The sequence below is a fragment of the Lissotriton vulgaris genome, chromosome 8 (genome assembly GCF_964263255.1).
Source record: "Lissotriton vulgaris chromosome 8, aLisVul1.2, whole genome shotgun sequence".
In the NCBI taxonomy this organism is placed as follows: domain Eukaryota; kingdom Metazoa; phylum Chordata; class Amphibia; order Caudata; family Salamandridae; genus Lissotriton; species Lissotriton vulgaris.
The window spans coordinates 189,707,661-189,729,132 of record NC_141696.1 but is presented as its reverse complement, the minus strand read 5'-3'; the positions used below and the strand labels follow the sequence as shown (position 1 = coordinate 189,729,132).

The window sequence follows — 21,472 nt, the reverse complement described above, 5'->3', positions numbered from 1 at the left end:
ACTTTTCGAGCGAAAGTATTGCTGTCTTTATGGATGAGGCTAGCACCATTACGAAGACATTTCTGCTCGTGTTTTGAAGTTTCGGAAGTTTACCAACGTGAAGCTATTACATTTTGGCTAAATGTGCTAACGGCAGCGAAGTGCATCTTTGGAAAGCTGACCTGGGCTCCACGACGAATCGAGAACGTCTTCTTACTTTGAGGGCGAGCTTCGAATCTCTTCACCAGGGTTCCAGGAAATCGCGTCTTTACGCTGCGCAAAGGTCAAAGTGTGACGCTTCACGTCTTGCGGCCATTTTTGTTTTTTATTCTCACAGCGTTTATTTCATAACGAGCTGACTGACTTGTACAGTGGACACAAATTCTTTTGCTGGTTATCATTCGAGGGGCAATAAACAACGGTGACTACGTTTATTGTTTTACTTAATAGTTTCTGTTTACTGGAGAATTGTTGTAATCTTAATTTATAACTGTTATAGCTTTATTCATCAAAATTGCTCAAGATGTCAAACAATATTATTTCTCCGGCACATTTCCTTCCAGTAGCTGGTGATCCCAAAGTGGAATGGGAGCTGTGGTATCCAACTTTCTTAGCTTATGTAGATGTTGTAGAGGAAGACGGATGTTCTCCTAAATGGAAATTAGCACTTTTAAAAAACTTTTTAGGTGGTGCAGGTCTTAAAGAATTAGAAAATTTACCTTCTATTGAAGGGGAAGGCGATTTTAATATATTTGAAGTGGTTGTCAAACAAATGAGTATAAGGTTTGGCAGAAAAATCAATACTGTGATGGAAAGATTTAAATTTTATTCTCGGGCGCAAAAAGAAGACGAATCTATTGAAAACTATGTAGCTGCATTGCGTACCCTCGCTGGTTCTTGTACTTTTGAAACTATAAATTTTGAACAGGTATTGAGGGATAAAATTATGATGAAGACAAAGAGTAAAAAGATTCAAGAACGTTTATGGATGGGGACAGAATCTAGTCTTAATTCTGTATTAAACATCGCTAAAGGGATTGAACAATCCAAATTATGGGAATGATCACGTGGGAAACTACAAAGGTTGTCCAGCATGGAATAAGATCTGTATAAAATGCAAGAAGCCAGGTCATTTTAGCAAAATGTGTAGGTCTCCACAAAAAGTAAATTTGTTGACTCATTTTGAGTATGAAAATTCCGAAGAAATTCAGGAGATCAACAGTTTACTTTGTGTAGGTGATACTAAGTGTAAGGGTTTTCCTAGAGACAAAATCTTGATTAATGGAGTAGAAATCTCTATGCTTATAGATTCCTGTGCCTGGTATAGTATAATAGGCAGAAACATTTTCGATAAATTTTGGAAGTCAACAAATTTATAACCACCTTATTTACAACCAGGTGGATATTCGGGAAAAAAAATTGATCTGGATGGTTTTATGTGGGCAGACATTAAATTTAAGGATAGGAACATAAAAGGTAAGGTTTACATTGCAACTAAAGGGGCATCTATCCTTAGTTGGCCGCACCAACACAAATTAGGCATCAAGTTGGATACCAATGCCTCCCCACCGGTGTACATTGTGTCTTCTGAGGATGATGAATTCACAACCCAAATGAAAAGTAAATTTCCCACAATTTTTAGTGATAATCTGGGAGAGTTTGTAAATTTTAAACATAAAATTATTCTCAAGGATGGTGCTACTCCTGTTCGGCACTGAGTTAGGAATGTACCTTTGGCTTATAGAGACAAGTTAAAACTAATCCTATCAGATTTAGTTTCCAGGGGAATTATTGAACCAACTGAATCTTCTCCTTGGGTTTCTCCAGTGGTTTTATCCCTTAAGAGTAATGGCGAACTTCATCTATGTGTGGATCTCCGCAGTTTAAATAAAGAGATCTGGGTCGATAGGCATCCTCTACCCCACATTCATGAGCTAATTTCTACACTTTCTGGTGCTTGCGTCTTTTCAGCCTTAGATATGGCTAGCGCTTATCACCAAGTGGTGCTACAAGAGGAATCTAAGTTCCTTACTACCTTTATAACACCGGAAGGCATGTTCCAGTTTCGACGCATGCCATTTGGTTTAGCTAGTGCGGCATCTGTTTTTCAGAGACTCATGAAGGAAGTGTTGGATGGTTGCGACAATTCCATTGCTTTCCAGGATGATATATTGATTTTTGGGAGAAGTTTTGAAGATCATGACAAGAATTTAGAAAAAGTATTGAAGTCTGTACAGGAAAAAGGCTTAACATTGAAATTCTCAAAATGTAAATTCAGACAAAGTAAAGTGGAATATTTGGGTCATGAGATTTCTGCTCAGGGCTTTAAACCCAAGTTTAATCACATCCAGAGTATAGTTAAGGCACCAGCACCAATTAACAAAGAACAACTTGTATCATTCTTGGGGCTAACTGAATTTTATAGCAAATTCGTGCAAGACTATTCCTCAAAAGTTCATTCGCTAAGGTTGCTGTTAAAAAAAGACATCAAATTTGTTTGGAACAATGAGCAGCAGTTTGCCTTTGAATCACTGAAGAAGGAAATAGCCAATGCTCCTTTTTTAAGACGTTTTGATTTGGGTAAAGAATGCATAGTATGTGTGGATGCAAGTAATATTGGTCTGGGTTCTGTGCTGATGCAAAAGAACAGAGGTGAAGAATATGTAGTTTCTTACGCATCCAGAACTCTTCGTGGTGCAGAATTTAATTATTCTACCATCGAGAAGGAGTTATTAGCATGCACTTGAGCTGTCGAACACTTTAGGCAATTTCTTTGGGGCACGAAATTTCGGTTACGAAATGACCATAAGCCTTTGATTAATATGTTGGCAGCTGGTGGTGGTAGGATGTTGACAGCACGCTTGGCACGTTTAGCTGCAAAATTGCAAGAATTCCAGTGTGTTGTTGAATATGTGCCTGGCCGTTTAAATGTACATGCGGATTGCATGTCTAGATTGCCGTCAGTTGATCCATGTGGAATTGCTAATATTTGCCCTGATTTTGTTGTTGGGTTTACGATTGATGATGTCAACCGTGGTGAATGCAATCTTTTGTCTGGTGTTATTTCAGAAAGTGAATGGAGAGAAGCAATGTGCAGAGATGAAGGTTTGTCCAATGCAGTGAATTTTATGCAAACAGGGTGGCCTGAAGAAAGGAAATTATCTGGTGATGTCTTGTCTTTTTGTAAAATTAAAGAAGAACTTATGTTTGACCATGGTTTTATAACAAGGGGTTACAAAAGAGTCCCTCCTTGTGAGTTGAGAAAGAAGATCATTTCGATGGCTCACGAAGGTCACATGGGTATGTCGAGCACTAAAAGGTGGATTCGTGAATATTATTGGTGGCCTGGTATTGATAGAATGGTGGACAAATGGGTTAGTTCATGTTCTCCTTGTGCCAATAGTGACAAGTCTGTTAAACCATTGGCAGGGAAACTGGATATTTCTCCTATCGAATTTACTACATGTCCTTGGAAGAAACTTGGTATAGATATCATCGGTCCTCTTGATTTATCTAACAATAAGTTTGTCTTCGTACTAGTATTGATTGATTATTTCTCAAAATGGCCCGAGTTGAAAGTGGTTGATAAGATTGGTTCGACTCAAGTGGTTGAGTTTATGGATGAAATATTTTGTAGGGAGGGCATTCCTGCTGAGATTGTGTCCGACAATGGTCCACAGTTTATTAGCAACGAGTTCATTTCTTTACTTAATAGGTGTGGGATAGTACACAAAAGAGTGTCCAATTATAATCCCCAGGCTAATAGTCAAACGGAACGCTTTAATAGGGTTATCAAAGAATCCATTCAACTGGCTGTCAAAAGTAACTTGGATTGGAGGAAAGCGCTTCGAGCGTCCTTACTATCTTACCGTACCTCTCCTAATTCTGTTACGGGCATATCTCCATTCGAGTTGTTGAGAGGTAGGAAAGCAGGTTCGAAACTCTTACCTTGGTGGTTGAAGACAAAAATTCCCAGCCAATCTTCTTTTGATTCTTCTATGGTTAGGAACAAAGTCTTGAGATATCAGGAAAAAATGAAAGGTAATCCAGGGTCTTGTGGCAAGAGCTCTAGAATTAAAGTTGGCCATTTTGTAAGAGCCAAGTTTGGTAGAACTTGTGGTTTTAGATGGAATAAATGGTCTGATCCTTGTAGAGTGTTAGATGTTTTCAGCAAGGCTGTGAGGGTTGAAGGTGGCAAAATCTGGAATTTCAGAAGGGTTTCTCTTTGTAAAAATGTGAATTCTAAGGTAGATTTGCAATTGGGTTCTCCTGTGTCCAATGATGAAGTTTTCCCGGCTATGTTAGACACTTTTGGTAGTAATTCACATGGTTCAGTTAGCTCCAATAATAAAGCCTTTTCCTCCATGTTGGATACTCTCTGGAGTGAGCTACAAGATGCAAATGTTGATGCTTCTATTTCCATAAGCAATGGTGCTACGTGTGATTCTGTTCCCACTGTTACTATTTATAAAGGAAGTATGGGCAATGAGGTCGTGCAACCTGGTGGTGTTGTTTTAAGGAAGAGTTCTCGTGTAAAACATTCTCCTATAAGATTGCGAGATTTTATTAATTAATTTGTCTTTATTTATTTCTCCTTCTTGTTTTTATTTTGGTTTTTTTAGGGGGGAAGGTGTGTAGTATTCCTATTTGGAATGCTCTCTTAGAATTGTTATGTTACATGATGTTAAGAATGTTCTGTATCTTGGGAGTTGGGCATTGGGATTTGGACATTGGATGTTGGTGGTTGTACAAGCTGTTTCTCCTATAATAAACTACTTCCATCTGAAGATCTTGTATACCTGAATTCTGTGCACACATTGTTTGCAGGGAGACATTCTCTACTGGGTTCTACATTCCTGTCACACACCAACTCACATACTTATTGACATTGTCATGGAACAGCCCTTTCTTAGTTTCCCATAATGCAACCTTAGGGGCGCGGGAAAACCCCATGAACAAACCTGGGACAGAAACCATCTGTCCCCGGGGTTGTCTTTTCGTCTCCCCCTCTGCCTGTTGCCAATCCATCAGCAGGTGCTCTGGTGTAAATATAGCTCCCATGAGACACTGCGCCACCGAGCTCTTAAGTACGTTTCCCAATAAAAGAGAACAATGTTCAAGGCTCATTTTCCAGCCCTTCAACAAACTTCACGAAAAGTGATTTATTGAGGGGGCAGGGGGGGGGGGGGGGGGAGGGGGTATGGATGTACCAAGAATATTTAACTCGGTCTGAACATCCAGCAAAACAGTGCTCTGCACGCTGAAAGCAATCAAATATGTTTGAAGTTCGATATAACTGAAATGTTTCCCACTGGGGCTCTCCACCACTGACTCGCAACCCATTGTATAGCAAAGTAAGCTCATTGTTCAAGGTATCTGCTATTTTGGCCCTCTTGCCTTGCCATCGTGTGACGTGTTCTTCCTCTCGGATTTTCCCCAGGGTTGAAAGGAAAGAGAGAGCGAGGTTGAAAACGGTGAAGTTCAACTCCAAGCCTGGAATGATCGACCAGAAAGGGGTAAGCTTGGCAGAACCCATGAAAGGACAGAATATTTTTGATTTTCGTGGACATGGATGTGATGTCTTTGCATGTTATCCCTGATGGAAGTTGTGGAGGAGTGTAGGGCGGTAATCGAACTGTGGCTACTTTCTATACCCAGGTATTCCATGAAAAGGAGTATTCATACACACTAGTAAATTAGACAGGCACAACCCACCCAAATAGATACTGATAGTATTTCCACATAGTGATCGCTTGAGTATCCAAAGACATGGTGACCTAATAAACAAGAGTGAGCATCAAGACAACTAGTATTAATGTTGGTCGGTTGATTGCTAAAGAATATATTGATTCTGGGAATCTTTCCAGGCTGCCCATCCATGTCGGTGAACTAGGATGTCAGCTAGGGTTCCAGCATCATTGGGGCATCAAAACAAAAGGGAAAAAAATCAATAAAAAAATCTGGCTTCAAAAATATGACGGGGGCACCAATCGCATGTTTCGCTTAGGTGCCAGGGGGTGCCAGCAAGTTGAGGGTTGCTTCTGACTGTCTCATCCAAAGGTGGATCACATACCATTTTTACTGAGAGTTATGGGTCCAATAACTGCACTTTTACATGAGCCGGAACACAATGTGGCAGACATTCAAAGGAACTGTAAAAATTGGGCCGAAACGTGTAGAGCCTACAATTTCCTCGAATCCCAATGGAACAATCCAGTACCCTAAACACCCACTGGCCCGCTGTAACTTTCACAGATATTAAGACATTGTCCTGGGCACAAATGGTAAATGTTCAAAAACAGTCAGTCACTTTGAGAGTTATTTCTTTTGGTTCTCGAAAGGAATAGACATTGCAGTGGTTTCTTTTGGTACCAGTTGTTCTTGTTAATAATAAGTGACACTGGAATGCACTCCTCACTCACCTTGTTTCCTTAGGTAGGTGTTACTTACGTTTTCAGTACTCATGACTTGCTACTATATTCCAGGAGTAAGCCATGAATATTCCTGGCTTACTCCTGAAGTTCCATAGTAAGTTATGAGTATGCCAAGAATAAGACACCAGAGAAGTCTTTGGGGCTCACTGCCACTCTTCTGTTGTTTTGTAATTTACCAATGGCGATAGAGATGGTGATGATGACATTATTAACAATGGGGCGGTTCAAGCAAAGATGTATGCGTGCACTAACGTGGACTTGAGTCTGTGCAAGAAATGAGTTGATTATTCCCACAGGGAAGCTGTGATTGGGCATCTTGACCTCTACAGTGCTCCTTGTGAATCCCCCCTGTTAGGGTAAAAGCAGCTGCGGCCTGTGCAGGTAAGAGCGGTGGGGCCGGGTTAGGGGGGGGGGGGATTTGACAGGCGACCACACGGGAAAATTAAATTAATAATTACATTTCCCTCATCGTCATCTGCCGAAATACCCACCCCCAACCCGGTCCCACCGCTCTTACCTGCATGGGCCGTGGCTGGGTAAAACACCTGCTATAGGGCTGCCTTGTGTCAAGTGCGAGCATATTTCCATGGTTATTAGGCGCTTCCCTTTTACAGTGGGACCTAGTGTTGGCACTTATTAAGGCTTCCCAGCCGAATTTTGAGTTTGTTTGTTCCCTGGACTGAGGCATCCTGCCTCCTGCAGTTAGGATGGACACCTCGCTCCATATCACTATAGACTTTGTTTCCAGTGCTCTGTCTGCGCTGGTGGTTGTAGATGGTGGACACCGGCATTCATTTTTGGAGACCAGGACTTACATTTCACATTCAGATATTGAAGCAGAGCAAATGAAAGAAAGACCGCAAGAGGAGAAAAAAAGAAGTGAAAGGTAGAACAGCAGTGACAAATGTTGAAAACTGGAATGAAACAAAACCTGCAAGAGAGCTACGAATTCTAGGTGATGGAAGAAAGATGCATGAAGTGGAATAAAGACTAAGAAGCCTTGGCTTGCAGCAAGCGCAGCATTCAAGAGCGCAAGCATAAGGCTAGGAGCCTTGGCCAGTGAGCTTACATTCTATTACATAGTACACAATATTTGCAATTCTAGGCTTTTATTTCACAACCTAATGCACAGTTGCAGCTGCTGCCAATATGCAGCGGGAAGGCGTGGCAGGGCAGCAGTAGGGGGAGGGGTGTCAATTAAAACAATAAATTAATAAAACTTACCTGATTCTGCAGCCGCCTCACGCTTCTCCTGCTGCTCCCTCACGCTTCTCCTGCTGCTCCTATTTGTGGCAGCCCCTGAGACAGACTCCCCAACCAATCCAGACACTATGAGAGCAGCACAGGGATTGGCCTGAGCGGGCTGCTTAGATACTCCACTCAGACACAGGGAGTCTGTACAGTTTCTCAACCCAGCTGTATAATACAGCCAGGTTGAGGAACCTAACTGCACATGTCTGTTTGGCCGGCCTAGACAGCCAACCAGAGAGACATGCACACTTAGAAATGCATGACTACTCCTCCCTGTGAAAAACCAAAGGAAATGATGGACGGAGCATTGACAATACAAGCACTCACCCCCAGTCAACTGATCTGGGTTTAATCCATCGCCGTTCTTTAGCCCACTCTGCCACCTCAGTTCAGACATGGCCATATGCAAATCAGTCTGACCCTGTGCCTCATGGGAACACTCCAGCCCGAACTGCCAAGCCATGCCTTCCCTGGACCGGAAACAAGCTACCGAGGACCGGTTTCTGGCATTTCAGCCTTCTTCAGCCCGGCTTGCTTGAATCCAGTGGCAAAGTGAGAAAGGGACTCACGTCTGAGCATACCCTGCCAACTTATGGCGAACTAAGAAAAACCAAAGGAAATGATGGACGGAGCGTTGACAATACAAGCACTCACCCCCAGTCAACTGATCTGGGTTTAATCCATCACCGTTCTTTAGCCCACTCTGCCACCCCAGTTCAGACATGGCCATATGCAAATCAGTCTGACCCTGTGCCTCATGGGAACAATCCAGCCCGAACTGCCAAGCCATGCCTTCCCTGGACCGGAAACAAGCTAGCGAGGACCGGTTTCTGGCATTTCAGCCTTTTTCAGCCCGGCTTGCTTGAATCCAGTGGCAAAGTGAGCAAGGGACTCCCATCTGAGCATGCCCTGTCAACTTATGGCGAACAAAGAAAAACTTTGTTTTTTCTTTACTCCTCCCTGTGACCCGGGCCCCACCACTCCCTGCACGCACTGGCTCAGAGCCAGCAGCTGAAAAATAAAACAAATATTAAAATATCGTTTTATTTTTCAGCTGCTGGCTTCGAGCCAGTGGGGCGACGCTCCTCCCCCATTGCGGAGGAGCCGCCGCTGCTATTGCATTCTGGGTGATGTACATTTGGCTTTGCTTCCTTTGTACTAAACGGATTAAGACACCTGGCGAAATAAACTAGTAATTTAAACAGACCATGCTTGCACTGATCACTAGAGTTAGCTTACAGAGTCCATAATTATCTTCTCATTTGACTTATTATTTTTGCAAAAAGGTCATTGTCACTGGGAGATGCTACATGTTTCAATAATTGTATTTTCCATTTGCAATTGCTTTGTACTCCTTGTCAGACTTTGAAGTCAAAACCAGCAATTATCCAACAATCACTATCAGAAAATAAACGGCTTATTCACAAAGGTAAATTCGGTCATAAACATAGAATTATGACGAGTTTGCCCTTTTTATTTATGTTTTCTAGGAATTCAGAAAGGATTTCCTTGTAGCTGTAAAATCATTCTTGGGACTAAGAAATCTCTACAGCAGTGAATCCCACTCAGTGGGTGGGATGTGGGAGTTCTAAGTTATGGTTTACCTTGGAAATGTGGGCAGGCTCACAAACCCATACTTTTGGGGCATTTCCAAACTCCTCTCCCTTTTATTTTCGCCCTCATAATAGTTCGGTCTTTACTCCAGCCCTGGGATAGTGTAAATCCTTATTCGGGGAGAGAAGGGAAATTTATCACCCAGGTTTGCTAGAGGTGTACAGCAAGAGACTTCTTTATGGGGACAAATATTTCCCTCGAAAGATGTTTTTTATTTAAAAATAATGCATTTTCACAGTGGATCCAGTTCTCTGTGCAAAGATATTTGCAATAGAGAACTAACAGACGTAGGATCCTGCTGGGAATGTGACATGGCCTTCCCAGGATACACCTTGATACCTGCTTTTCAGGTGTAATCCTGCAAATTTTATGAAGTCCAAAAAGTAGCAAAGGTGTCTTGAGGAGAAGCGATCAGTCTTTATGCCACATGTTTCCGTGTGTACCAGACGCTATATTTGGGATTAACAGTGGTACGAGTGGTCGACATAAACGGTATATTAAATAACACATGGGATAGGCAGTCACCAGAGACCCACATACACAAGATGAAGAATCTGAGACACATTATTTAAGATTCTGAAAAAAGCAAACGTTTGGCAGAATATGCTCCCAGCAGAGGAAATGTACTACTTCTTGTGAGCACCGCACTGCTCACACAGCAGAATTGTGTATCTGTTGATGAGTCACAAAAGTAACCACATAAGGTCAGATATGGTCAGTGCCCTGTCAGATCACTTGTTCTCTGGAGGAGACAAAGGACACATATAGTGGCTTGGAGGGTGAGGGTGGAAGTACTGCAAGACTTATAATTCAGGTAAGACCAATTCTTTGCAGGTATTGGATAATTTCAGCATCAAAGGAGATGGAATAGAAATGGCTTAAGGTTAAATATACTAAGCGTAATATGCATGTGGAAAATATATGGAGTCAAGCTTGAACTTAATATGGTCATAACTGAATATGAAAACAAAAGCCCAAAACCAGATAGAGAGTCGCTCACAGATACCTGGAAAATGGAGGAAGTGATCCAACTGAGATACAGATTAAGGGAAGTATACACTGCCCTAAATCAATTACCATGCAGTATGTACATCTATTGCGCAAAATGGGAGATAAATAAGTTTACTGGATTGGCTTGTCATCAGAGAGCAGCCAAGTATACATAAATACATAATGTTAAATGTTAAAGAAGAAGAGGTGAATACACAGGTGGAATTAAAAACTGTGTTTGGTAACAACGTTAAACACTTATATTGACAACCGCCTAAGACTGCTCCTGCTCTGATACCCGATTTGTTGGACTTCATGGACTTGCTGAAGTACACACAAGAAAAGAGGAAGGCGTTGTAGTGTGGGCCCAGTGAGTGGAACTCCAGGAGCCTGTCTGGGATTCAGAGGAAAGATACCCAGCAGCAATGGCCAGTCTTTGGAGTTCTATTAAACCATTTAGGACCTGGTAGTGTTCAGATTGTTAAAGGTTTATCTAGAAGCCAGTGAGATGGCGAACCCTATGAGATGGCAACCAGCCAGTCACCTTGAAAAACGCAAAAATTAATACTATCTCCAAGCATGATTGTAGTGATAATTTGGACTGTAAGTCTCACAGATCTCTGTCTATGATATTGAACTATTTAGTAAAGCCCTTTTTTTTTGTCCACATTTTGCTCTTGGAAAACCACATAGGAGCACTAGGAGAGAGAAATGAACTGTACTGTCACAGATAAACTGGTAGTGGCATCAACCAACTGATATTGACACTCAGTATTGTTCAAACTCTCCAAAAGGTGCGCCGCGAGATATTAACCATGAAAGAGAAATGTTGCTGCTATTCAATACCCATTGTAGATCGAGGAGGCCATGACATTGGGAAAGTCGAGGGAGGGGAGCAGACCAAGCAGCGTTAATCATCGGACAGTGGGGGGGGGGGGAAACCCACTCTCAAAAGAAAGATCACCTAGGCCCAATTTAAAAGGTGCCAAAAGCCACGTTTATCGGGATTACCAGATCTTGCTAGATCGATTTTAGACGTTTACAGAACTGATGTACGCCAATCTAACAAGGTGGGAGGCAGTGGTTCCTTCCATTTCCTGCAGATTTCTCTCCTTGCCAATAGGATACAATAGAACAGGGGTAGGCAGTATGTTTGCCGCACTACTTAGAGGAGAGGGAGTAGGCCAGCAGGGTTTTTTGCTTAAATTCGGGGACCCTAAGTTTTTTAAAAAGGTTAAGTTGAAGATTTTGTTGGGTTTTACAAAGACATGGGTTAAATTAAGAGGTGCCATAAAGGTGGGGTACTTTGCAAGTAGGTCTCCACTGTGGGACTCTCCGGGTTGTACGGCGTGGCTCCTTGATAGCTTGGCAACACCCTTGAGAGAGGCTGGTCTGGTGGTCTGGGGGGACCTTTACTTAGACGGTGTCTTGCTATCTTGGCACTACTTATCAGCTAGAGTGGGTTTGGGTCTCTCTAGATTTAAATACCTACAGATAGCAAGTTGGGCCCATGCACAGAGTTCTGTTAGGGGTAGATTCCAAATGGGAGGGGATAGCAGAATATTGACCCTGATGATGGACAAACCTCCTGTAACTAAGAAGATCTCATTCTGGTACAATCTGTTACTAGAAAAAGTCGACGGGGATTTCATTCTACCCGAACATTGTGGAGCTCTTCCTTTATTGGAATAGATCTTGAAAATATCTGCTACTCCTCCTTTAAGATCTTGTGGGACATGGTTGCGTAGGAACCATCTTTTTACGCTACATAGGACGTACTATTCTCCACAGAGGTTATCAAAGTTTTCTATTGACCCCACCATGGCGTGCCCTAAGTGTGGGTTGCTCCCAGCCTCTGACCTACACATGTTCTTCGAATGCCCATTGCTGATACCTTATTGGGACTCTATCAGTACTCTGTTGACAACATCTTTGGGGTATCAAATCCCAATCAACGCAATGCTCGTAATTTTCGGAACATCACTGGAAATCCAAGGTCCTGTCAAAAAACTCCTGTTCTATTGTATCCTACTGGCAAGGAGAGAAATCTGCATGAACAGCAGTCTTATGCACCCAGATCAAAGCAGATTTTTCTCAAGGAGAAACAGAGTTTTAAATCTGATGAGATTGTTTATTTAGTTATCTATTTATTATTTTCCATCTACTTCAGAGTGCTGAGGACCTTAGGTATGAGAATGGGTCCTTCCAGAGTCTTATTCGAAGCTTTGGCTTTATCTGACATCTCCATCGTACGGAGTTCAGTTGTATGCAAGTTGTATGCAAGTTTCAAGAGCTTGGTTTTCAGTAGATTTCTTAATGGTGTATGGTTCTGTTTGACCCACAGGAATCCCTTCAGTACTTTCCACAGGCCCAGACCCTGTTCTCACAGTGCATCAACCATTTTGGGGATGCATTATGTTATGCAGTGTACAGTTTTGGAACATATATTTCTGGATGGTATGTAGTGCAATGAACATAGATAATAGAGTCCTAAGTTTTATTGACCAGGCAGAGAGCCCTAAATGTAATCTTTGTTTCAAATGGGAGCCAGTATAATGCATTTATAGTTGGTCTGTTACTGTCATAATTATGAAGGTTCAGGATGATTCTGGCTGCCTGGTTCTGCATCCTTCAAGCCCAACGATGAGGTACTTATGCATCATCTGGAGGCTGAATGAGGAGGGTTCATGGTAGCAGGATTAGATATGGAACAGTGATCAATAGGCTCAGATAGCAATACATGACAGTAATGTTGAAACATATGAATTTTGGAATACATTTCATATGATGGAGCCGACTTCTTTAGACCGTGCTCACTGTAAGAGCAATCGTGGCAAGAGAGGGCCTGGAAAGGGATAAAGCATGATCCCTTTTCACCACTCCCATTTGTATAGGTGATGGTGCTGTTGTCAGGTAGACTTTCATAAGAATTGGTAGACTAGGAAAAAAGAGTGGGACCGTCTACACAAGTAGTGTCAATGTACACAATGAGTTGAGATCCTGTTAAAGGAGCTCGATACTTTTGTGACAATATTGGAATTAAACACACACTGAAATAAATCCACATGGTTTGCACTGGACGGTGTAGTGGGGATGGACAATCAAGCTTTAGCAGATCTAGGGATAAAGTGAAAGATAGATAATTTTAGGTATGTGAAGAGATTTGAATCCATTAGTAATCAGATTAATGTGGATGATAAAGTGCAGTAGAACATAAAGCTCCTAAAGTTTGTGGAGTGGTGTGGCTCACTGCTTAGAGGCAGCAGACCCGGAAGCAGAAGTCGGCCCGGGACCAGGGTTCAATTCCTGACGCGGCAGGGTTGTGGAGCAGGGTCAGCGGACTCGATAATTCTCGCCTCGAGGCCTACTCTAACCAGGGGTCCCACTCGGCAACTCTGGGCATTAGCTTGCCTAATCTCCACAACGGCCCCATCAACGCCAGGGATGCCTGGCTCCACCTTGGGGACTCCCAGTAGGGACCATCCCACAGGGAAAGCCAGGACAGGTTCCCCAGCGGTATACAGCGCCAGGACGCCGGCTGGCAATAGTGCGCTTTACAAGTAATACATACATTACATAAAGCTACCATAAGATAACAGAAGTTTGGGCCTCCCTGATTTTCAATAGTAATACATAGCCTCACCAATGCAGCATGCAATAGGGTAATTCGCACGTGAACGACATGTAGAGAATACTGGTTTGGTTTGGATTGGATGCACCCAGGATGCTTGGATGGACATCTTCTTGGCAGATGAAAACCTGCCAAAAGGGAACGCATATATGGCCCAACTTATGTGGCATATATGTCAGTTGTGGTTAAAATGATATTAAACATTAGCCATATGCACAAGAGATACCTCAGTGGAGATTGTTGTATTTTAGGGGAATGAGACAGGATATGGCAGTCATCAGGTGGATAAGAAGGGTTCCATTAGGATGGGATGCCTCTTTTCTGAGAATAGACCTTTTGCATTGTAAGAGTTGCAAATTCCATTTACGGTCTAAGCAGGACAATTCTACCTTATGAAAGAAAGGGTAGGATAGAACGAGCATGACGGCCGTCCTTCTGAGTGAGCCAGAAGAGGCTATACCTCTCTTGCAAAAGCTTGCATTTATGGGGTCAAGAGAGATACACTGGTTTCAGTGACATATACAGCATTACAAAATGATGGACATTATCTAGCAATGTTGGTTAAGCGTAAATCAATCAATCAATCAGCATTTGCAGAGCTCGGCACTGTCACTCCTGGGGGTGTCTAGGCGCTTGGGTGCGAGGTCGGCATCAAAAAGCCAGGTCTTGAGGAAACAGCAGGAAGAAGGAAGAAAGAAGCAAAAAAAACGGCAGAACAGAGAGCAGTAAAGGGAAAACAGAGCAGAAGATGATGAAACAGAGGGCAGAAAAAAACAAGCAGTAAAAACCAAACAGAGAGAAGAAAAACTAGCAGAAAAAGGCAAAACACAGGGAAGAAAAACAAGCTGAAAAGGCAAAATGGAGGGCAGAAAAACCAGCAGAAAGGCAAAACACTGGGCAGAAAAACGTGCTGAAAAGGCAAAACAGAGGGCAGAAAAAGGCAAAACAGAGAGCAGAATTGAGGGCAGAAAAGACAAAACAGAGCAGATGAAAGCAAAACAGAGGGTAGGAAAACGAGCAGGAGAGGCAAAATGGAGGGCAGAAAAATGAGCAGGAAAGGCAAAAAAAGGGGGCAGAAAAATGAGCAGGCAAAACTGAGGGCAGAAAAATAGCAAAACAAAGGGCAGAACAACAAGCACAAAAGGCAAAACAAAGCAAGAAAATATTTTTATCTTTAAATTTTCACCAAAACGACAAAAATCTAATTTAGGGAACAATAGAAATGACATTTTAAAGAGTGTGGGATTTTTATTGTGTGGGTTGACTTAATTATTCACTCAATTAGTTTTTCACACACCTGTCTCCTAAGCTGAGCCTGCTCGCTCGCAGGCAAGCAAGCAAGGGTTGAGCATGGGAATAATTTATTGAGGCCTGTACTGAGCCATTAACTGTGTTAGTGGCCTTATTGCCAGTGGTAGATCAATATTTACCACGACTAATAACCCACTTTCCAACAATACATATATGGCAAAATGTACCTTTTTTACGCCGGCGAAGAATTCACAAAGGGATTTTTGGCAGGCGTAAATCCATTTATAGCTAAGGAGATATCTATCACCAGTGCCGACTTTTCTGCAGTCATAAATCCCACTCAGTAGCTAAGTGTCTGGCAAGTGTGAGAGGCATCATCAGTAAGTGATGTGGCAGCTGTAAAAATAAAAGATGACTTATGTGTGCATGGCAGGAGATGGAGAGAAAACTCTGGGGCATATTATCAAGGGGGTTTATCTCCGCTTTTTTGGCTTTAAAAGCCAAGAAAGCAGAGATAAAATTATCTCTCTATTACCTAGCTGTCGCTAACACCAGTTAGCGACCGCTAGTAGGAGATAGCGACCATCTTGGGCCCCACTTTGCATGTCAGTGATATTTATCAATAATGACATGCAAAGTGGGCGTGCCAAGATGTTAGCGATTGGAAACAGTCGCTAACATCGCTATCTCCTATTACCAACTTTTGGAGATATTCGCGCTAAGTGCGAATATCTCCAAAAGCTAACACCTGCCCCTGAGCAGTTCTTAGCCATGTTATCCAATGGGAGGTGGATAACATGGCTAAGAGCATTAGCTCGGTAATGCATGAATATCGCTGACTTTTCAGCGATATTCATGCATTGCGGACGATTTTTATCGCATTTGCGATAAACCTTGGTAATACCAAGGTTTATCTGCGATAAAAATCGCCGCAGCTCAGCGGTAAAATTTTGTCTCTAACCAAGCAATAGCGATTATCGCTATTGCTTGGTAATACCCCCTCTGTTTGTCTCAGGTCATCCTGTCAATGAAGAGAGCAGTGTTTCAAGTACTGTGCAGCTTGGAGTGTTGAATCAACTGTGAGGTAGGAAGTTTAAAAAAGAAAACATCCTGTTGGGATGAAAGGATTTATTTGGCTGATACAGAGAAGTGCTTGAAGGTGTACTTTATGAATAGCATACTGACATTTTCCTGTCTAGAAGACTGCTGAAATCCCAGATTTAAGGGATTGATGCTGGCAACTTGGCAGAGATACTCTGAGCTGATTTTCCATTTGAAGCAGCTGGATTTATTCTGAACTGTCCTATGTTAAAACATTTAGTTTTGTGAATATATGGAGCATTTATGTGAGTAATATTTTATTCCCTTGTGCGTAGGGGACATGCTCAGACACAGAAGTGATTGCTTTTGTATTACGTTTAACCCACAGAGGAGGATTTAGGAATGTATTCTGTTCGCAGTCTTTATATGTGATTACAGGGAGCATCAAGAGTTGTGCAATATCGCATACATTTTGTGTATTGTGTGTTACTAACTCTCATTTAGAGTACTCAGGCATCAGATCGGATTTTGAATGTTTAGTTGAACCGAGCTTTGGCCTACATTGTACTGTAGGGGTTATTTGTATTTGTAGATTTCACCCTGGAGTTTGACCTTTAGGTGTAGTTTTACAACTGTTAGTTCTGATGCAATAGCTATTGTATATGTTGTGCTGAGTGTAGGATATATATGCAAGTCATTGGCAGATTACTCCATATGGTTGTACATGTGCTTCTAGCCTGCTTGTTTATTACTTAGTGTATTTTGTCCCGCTTATTTAGCAGGCTTTTAGGTGTATTTAAGTGGTGTACGTTAGTACTGTGAGCAGTGTTCACCTTCTTGTTGTGCAGGCTTGTGTATGTGTGATTGAGTATCGTTGGGTATCGCCACTCCGCCATCTGACCCCATGATAACTAGATTGGGGGGGGAGTAATTTAGGAATAAATTATGAGTCCGCCCTAGTGGGTAGCCGCCGATGATATAAGCAAACCTAAATGTTATAGTTCAGCACATCGAGCTGCATGTCTTCATATCTGTTTATCTTCAGAAGCAGAACAGCATCTGGATGGCTGGGAGTTTACATGAGCGGTGAGATTAATCTACATCGTTTGTTCTTTTGGCCTGTTTGTCTCCTCCCTTTTTTGAGACATGAAGCCTTCTTGGGCTGGGTCTCTCTTTGGTTTTGCCAACTTTTGCAAACTTTATTGCTTCCTTGGCATCTGTGAAAATATGAGTTTTCGCCAGAGTCACAATCGCGAGCCTGGCTGGATCCTGCATGCAGTACGCAGTCGCTGCAAATTCTGGGTAGATGGTGGCAGTAGAGCTTTGATATTGCAACAGGACGTGTTCTCCGGTGAGGTACAGCATGCTGATCCTATCCTGATGATTAGTAATTGGGCCATTGTGGGTCGCATAGGAGGTCCATGTGGAGACCTTTGGGCCAGCAGGCGGTGTGCACTCTCTCTACTGGAATGTACCCACAAACAGGTGCAAACCGTTCCAACAGCATATGTACGACGTAGACTTCAGTCTTATCCATGTTGGTTGATTCCAGAAGCAACAATGCTCATGCTACTGCAGCGCAAGCGTGCCCCCAGGGCTTTAGTCTTGGCTGCAGTTGCCGTTATTGATTTCTTCACTCGCATTAATTTCTCATTCTCGGTTCTCACATCGTCTTCCAGGTCCAATATTCTTCTTTCAGCCGCATCTATGGAGACATTTTGACAGTCCAGTCTTTCTGTTAGTTTTTCCAGCCTGCTCGCAACCACATTTATTTTTCCATCAGTAGTTTTCTGGCTTGCTTGAAGGTCATTCATTATGGTTTTGATGTCTGAGGCATTATCCAGTTGATTCCCCTCTATCTCAATATTATTTTCCATTGGGCCAGGAGGTGCTGATTCTCTAGAGTTTTTTTTTCTGATCATTTGATATTTTGGCACGTGTTTAATCTGTCTGGCCCATTTTGCATGCTGCCAATTAGCTGCAGTTATATTGATTATTTCATATGATCAGAGACACAGTCCTGATTTCCCATAGTGAGTACTATAGCTCCACTGCACTATGTTGTCAAGTATGTGCTTCAAAAATGTCTGGTCAGTACTTGCCAGGTCAGCCTGGTCTGTATGCACCTCTATCGGTTTCTGTTTTAAGACAATAATGCTGTCTGATTTCTAATATGTGGCTACCCTGACATTTACCGGCCCATAACCTCAGCAATTACATGTGCGCAGCCAGCACACAATCAGAAAGGCAGCATCCTAAATATTAGTTTCCGTGTGAATCAATGTCCAGCACTCCCTTTCTGTTAAGAAAACAAAATTTTGTAGGCATAGTCCACTCCTTGAGGTTTGGACTTACGTAACCTCTTGTAGGCAATTAGTAGAAGTAAATGAAAAGTGTATAGGTTACAAGGAAACTCAAGGTTGTTGTTTTTCATTTTTGATTTGTATTATTCAATTTTTCAAATCTTATCCATGGTAGTCAGTGCCAATTGCACACATTTTCATTATATGGTTTTACACAGAAAACCCATTCTCATAGTTGTTATACATTGTTGGTGTGTTGTAGGCAGCCATGGTCTTTGTTAAATCTGGGGGTCTCTAGTTGGCAGAGGTAGGTACCAATGTCCAAATAGGGACCCCTGCTTCTAGTCAGGGTAAGCGGGATACATTCTTTAGATAACCCCTGCTCACCTCCTTGGTAGCTTGGCACGAGCAGACAAGCTTATCAAAGGCAATCTGTAAAGTGTTTGTACCAACACTCACTGTAACACAGTGAAAACACCACAAATGGACTCCACACCAGTTTAGAAAAATAAAGTATCGTTATCTAAACTACACAAGACCAAAACAACAAAAATCCAACATACACAGTTCAAGAATATGGTTTTAAAAGAGTTCTAGGGTTTGCGTCAAAATAATTCACAGTTGCGTCACGTTTAGCCCAAAGTACCTGTAGATGCGACAAAAGCTCCAAATGGAAGCTGCAGTGTTGAAAAACAAGCAATGCATCACTCCTGAGACCCTGGGGAGGCGATGTGACAGCCCCGCTAGACGCAGCGGGCGTGTTGCGATGAATCCGGTCTGTATAGGGAGGGATGCGATACTTTATATGGATTCTGTTGCGCAGTTTCGGTAGGAAGCGTCTCGCACAGGCACGATGTGGAGATCTCCGGGACGGTGACGATCTCAGGTGTGGCAGAGATGCGCAACGCAGATCTTCTCCTCTCGCGGCCCCTCAATGTGATGGCTCTGCGACGATGTTCGCAGCAACGTGATGCGGTCCGCAAGCAAGCGGTGCGGCGATCTCACCCAGCGGCGACAGGCGCTGCGATGGTCTGGATCTTCGCGTCAGCGGAAATGTCCTCGCACTGTCGGGGATGCGCTCCCCAAGCGAGCGATGCGTAAAAATTGCAGATTGTCTTTGTTTCTCCTTGTCCAGCTTCCCAAACAGCAGGCACAACTTACAGAGGCCTCACAATTGGATCAAGCACTCTAGGAAGGGCAGAACTCATACAGCAGAATTCAGGGGGGAAGCTGGGGGTGAAGTCCTTTTGTTCCTGGGACTTCTTAACAGGGAGCCAGCTCTTCTCAGGACCTTGGAGATCTCTTCAAGCAAGGGGACAAAGCAACAGCAAAGTCCTTCCCCTCTCCTTGGCAGCAAAGCAACTGCAGGTCAGCCTTACAGCAGGTCAGTCCTTCTTCTTCAGTCTTCCAGCTTTCTCCTTGGCAGAGGTTCCTTCTTGATTCCAAGATGATCTAATCTTCTGTAGTCTGGGTAGCCCTTTTTATACCAGTCTTTCCTTTGTTCTCTAGAGGCAGAGCAGCCTTGCCTTGGTCAGAACCAGTTCAGGTCAGTTCCTGACCACTCTGTTTTTCTGTCTTATTTAGGCCCAGGTGCTATCCCCTCCCACCACTCAAGATGCAGATGCAGTCATTCAGCCTAGGGCTGACTCATCCAGCCTCCTGGGGGCTCCCCAGCCCCTGTCATACACAAACCAGACAGTCAATTCACAAACAGGCCAAGGCACACAGAAAGGTCAGGCAAGAGAATAGCCACTTTCTAAAAGTGATGTTCTCACACACTGGATTTAAAAAACATCTTTCCTAAAAGATGTGTTATTAAATTCTGAGTATCCTTATGGGAAGATATGCAGGTAAACATTATACACAGCATTCCCCATTATAGCCTATGGGCAAGATAGCCCTCTCATTAGTGAAAAACGAAAATTGCTGTAATTCACTAACAGAGCATGTCACACACATCAGTACATGCTCTACCTTTCATATACACTGCACCCTGCCCAGGGGGTACCTAGGGCCTTCTATAGTGGTGTCTAATGTGTACAGAAAGGGAAGGGTTAGGCCTGGCCAGTGTGGACACTGGCCAGGGCAGCATGGCAGTTAGCAACTGCACCCAGGCACCGCGGTGGCAGGCCTGAGACGCCATTTTAGGGCTACTCATGTGGGTGGCACAACCAATGCTGCAGGCCCACTAGTAGCATTTGAATCATCAGCCCTGGCACACTCAGTACACTTTACTAGGGACTTCTTGGTGATACAAATATGCCAATCATGGATAACCAATCACAATCACAATTTTTACTCAGGGGGCACTTGCACTTTGACACTGATCAGCAGTGGCAAAGTGCCCAAAGCATCTAAACCAGCAAAAACGAAATCCAGCACAGCATCAAAAATATAGTAGGTAGAGGCAAAAAGTCAGGGGAAACCACGCCAAAGATGCCCGGTCTAACAGTCTTACACAAAAATTCAATTCTGATAGTTGTTATACATTGTTGGTGGGTTCTAGGCAGCCGACACATCTTTCTTCCCCTGTTTGGCTAAGTAGGCCATGGGCTCCAGTGGCCCACAACGAATCGGGCTGGAGGGGAGCTTCGGTTGTCAAGGTTTGGCAGTTCCTCAGGCCTCAGAGCCTTTTCTTTTAGAGTTTCTGCAGGATGAAGGGAACAGTTCCACTGTTCTTCTGGAGGCCTTGGTATTTATTGAAGGCAGGTAGTCCACCTGGGTTTTGAGAGGTACACAGCTGTAGGACGAGTCATCTTTGGTGCAGGTTCGATAGAGAATGGCAGACCGGACAGCGGGGCTGGGGCTAAGTCAGGTGCTCTCTTCAGTTTTCTGCCTTTGCTGCTCCCAGTATCCTTCTTCTTTGTAGGTCGGCAGGATCTGCTTCTCTGGTGCCAGGGGCTCCCCTAAATACTGAATTTAGGAGTGTTAGAGGAGTGTAGGGTAGTAGCCAATGGGCTACTGACCCTTGGGGTCAC

At 43.2% G+C, this 21,472-nt stretch overlaps 1 protein-coding gene across 1 annotated transcript in view; it reads left to right on the top strand.

Annotated features, from left to right (window-relative positions):
* LOC147696851 (disks large homolog 2-like) overlaps window positions 1–21,472 on the top strand; it is a 734,055-nt gene that overhangs the window by 434,188 nt on the left and 278,395 nt on the right. Inside the window, exon 4 of the mRNA XM_086933917.1 lies at window positions 5,420–5,495. Coding sequence (XP_086790043.1) covers window positions 5,420–5,495 — 76 coding nt within the window. The remainder of the gene's footprint in view (window positions 1–5,419; window positions 5,496–21,472) is intronic.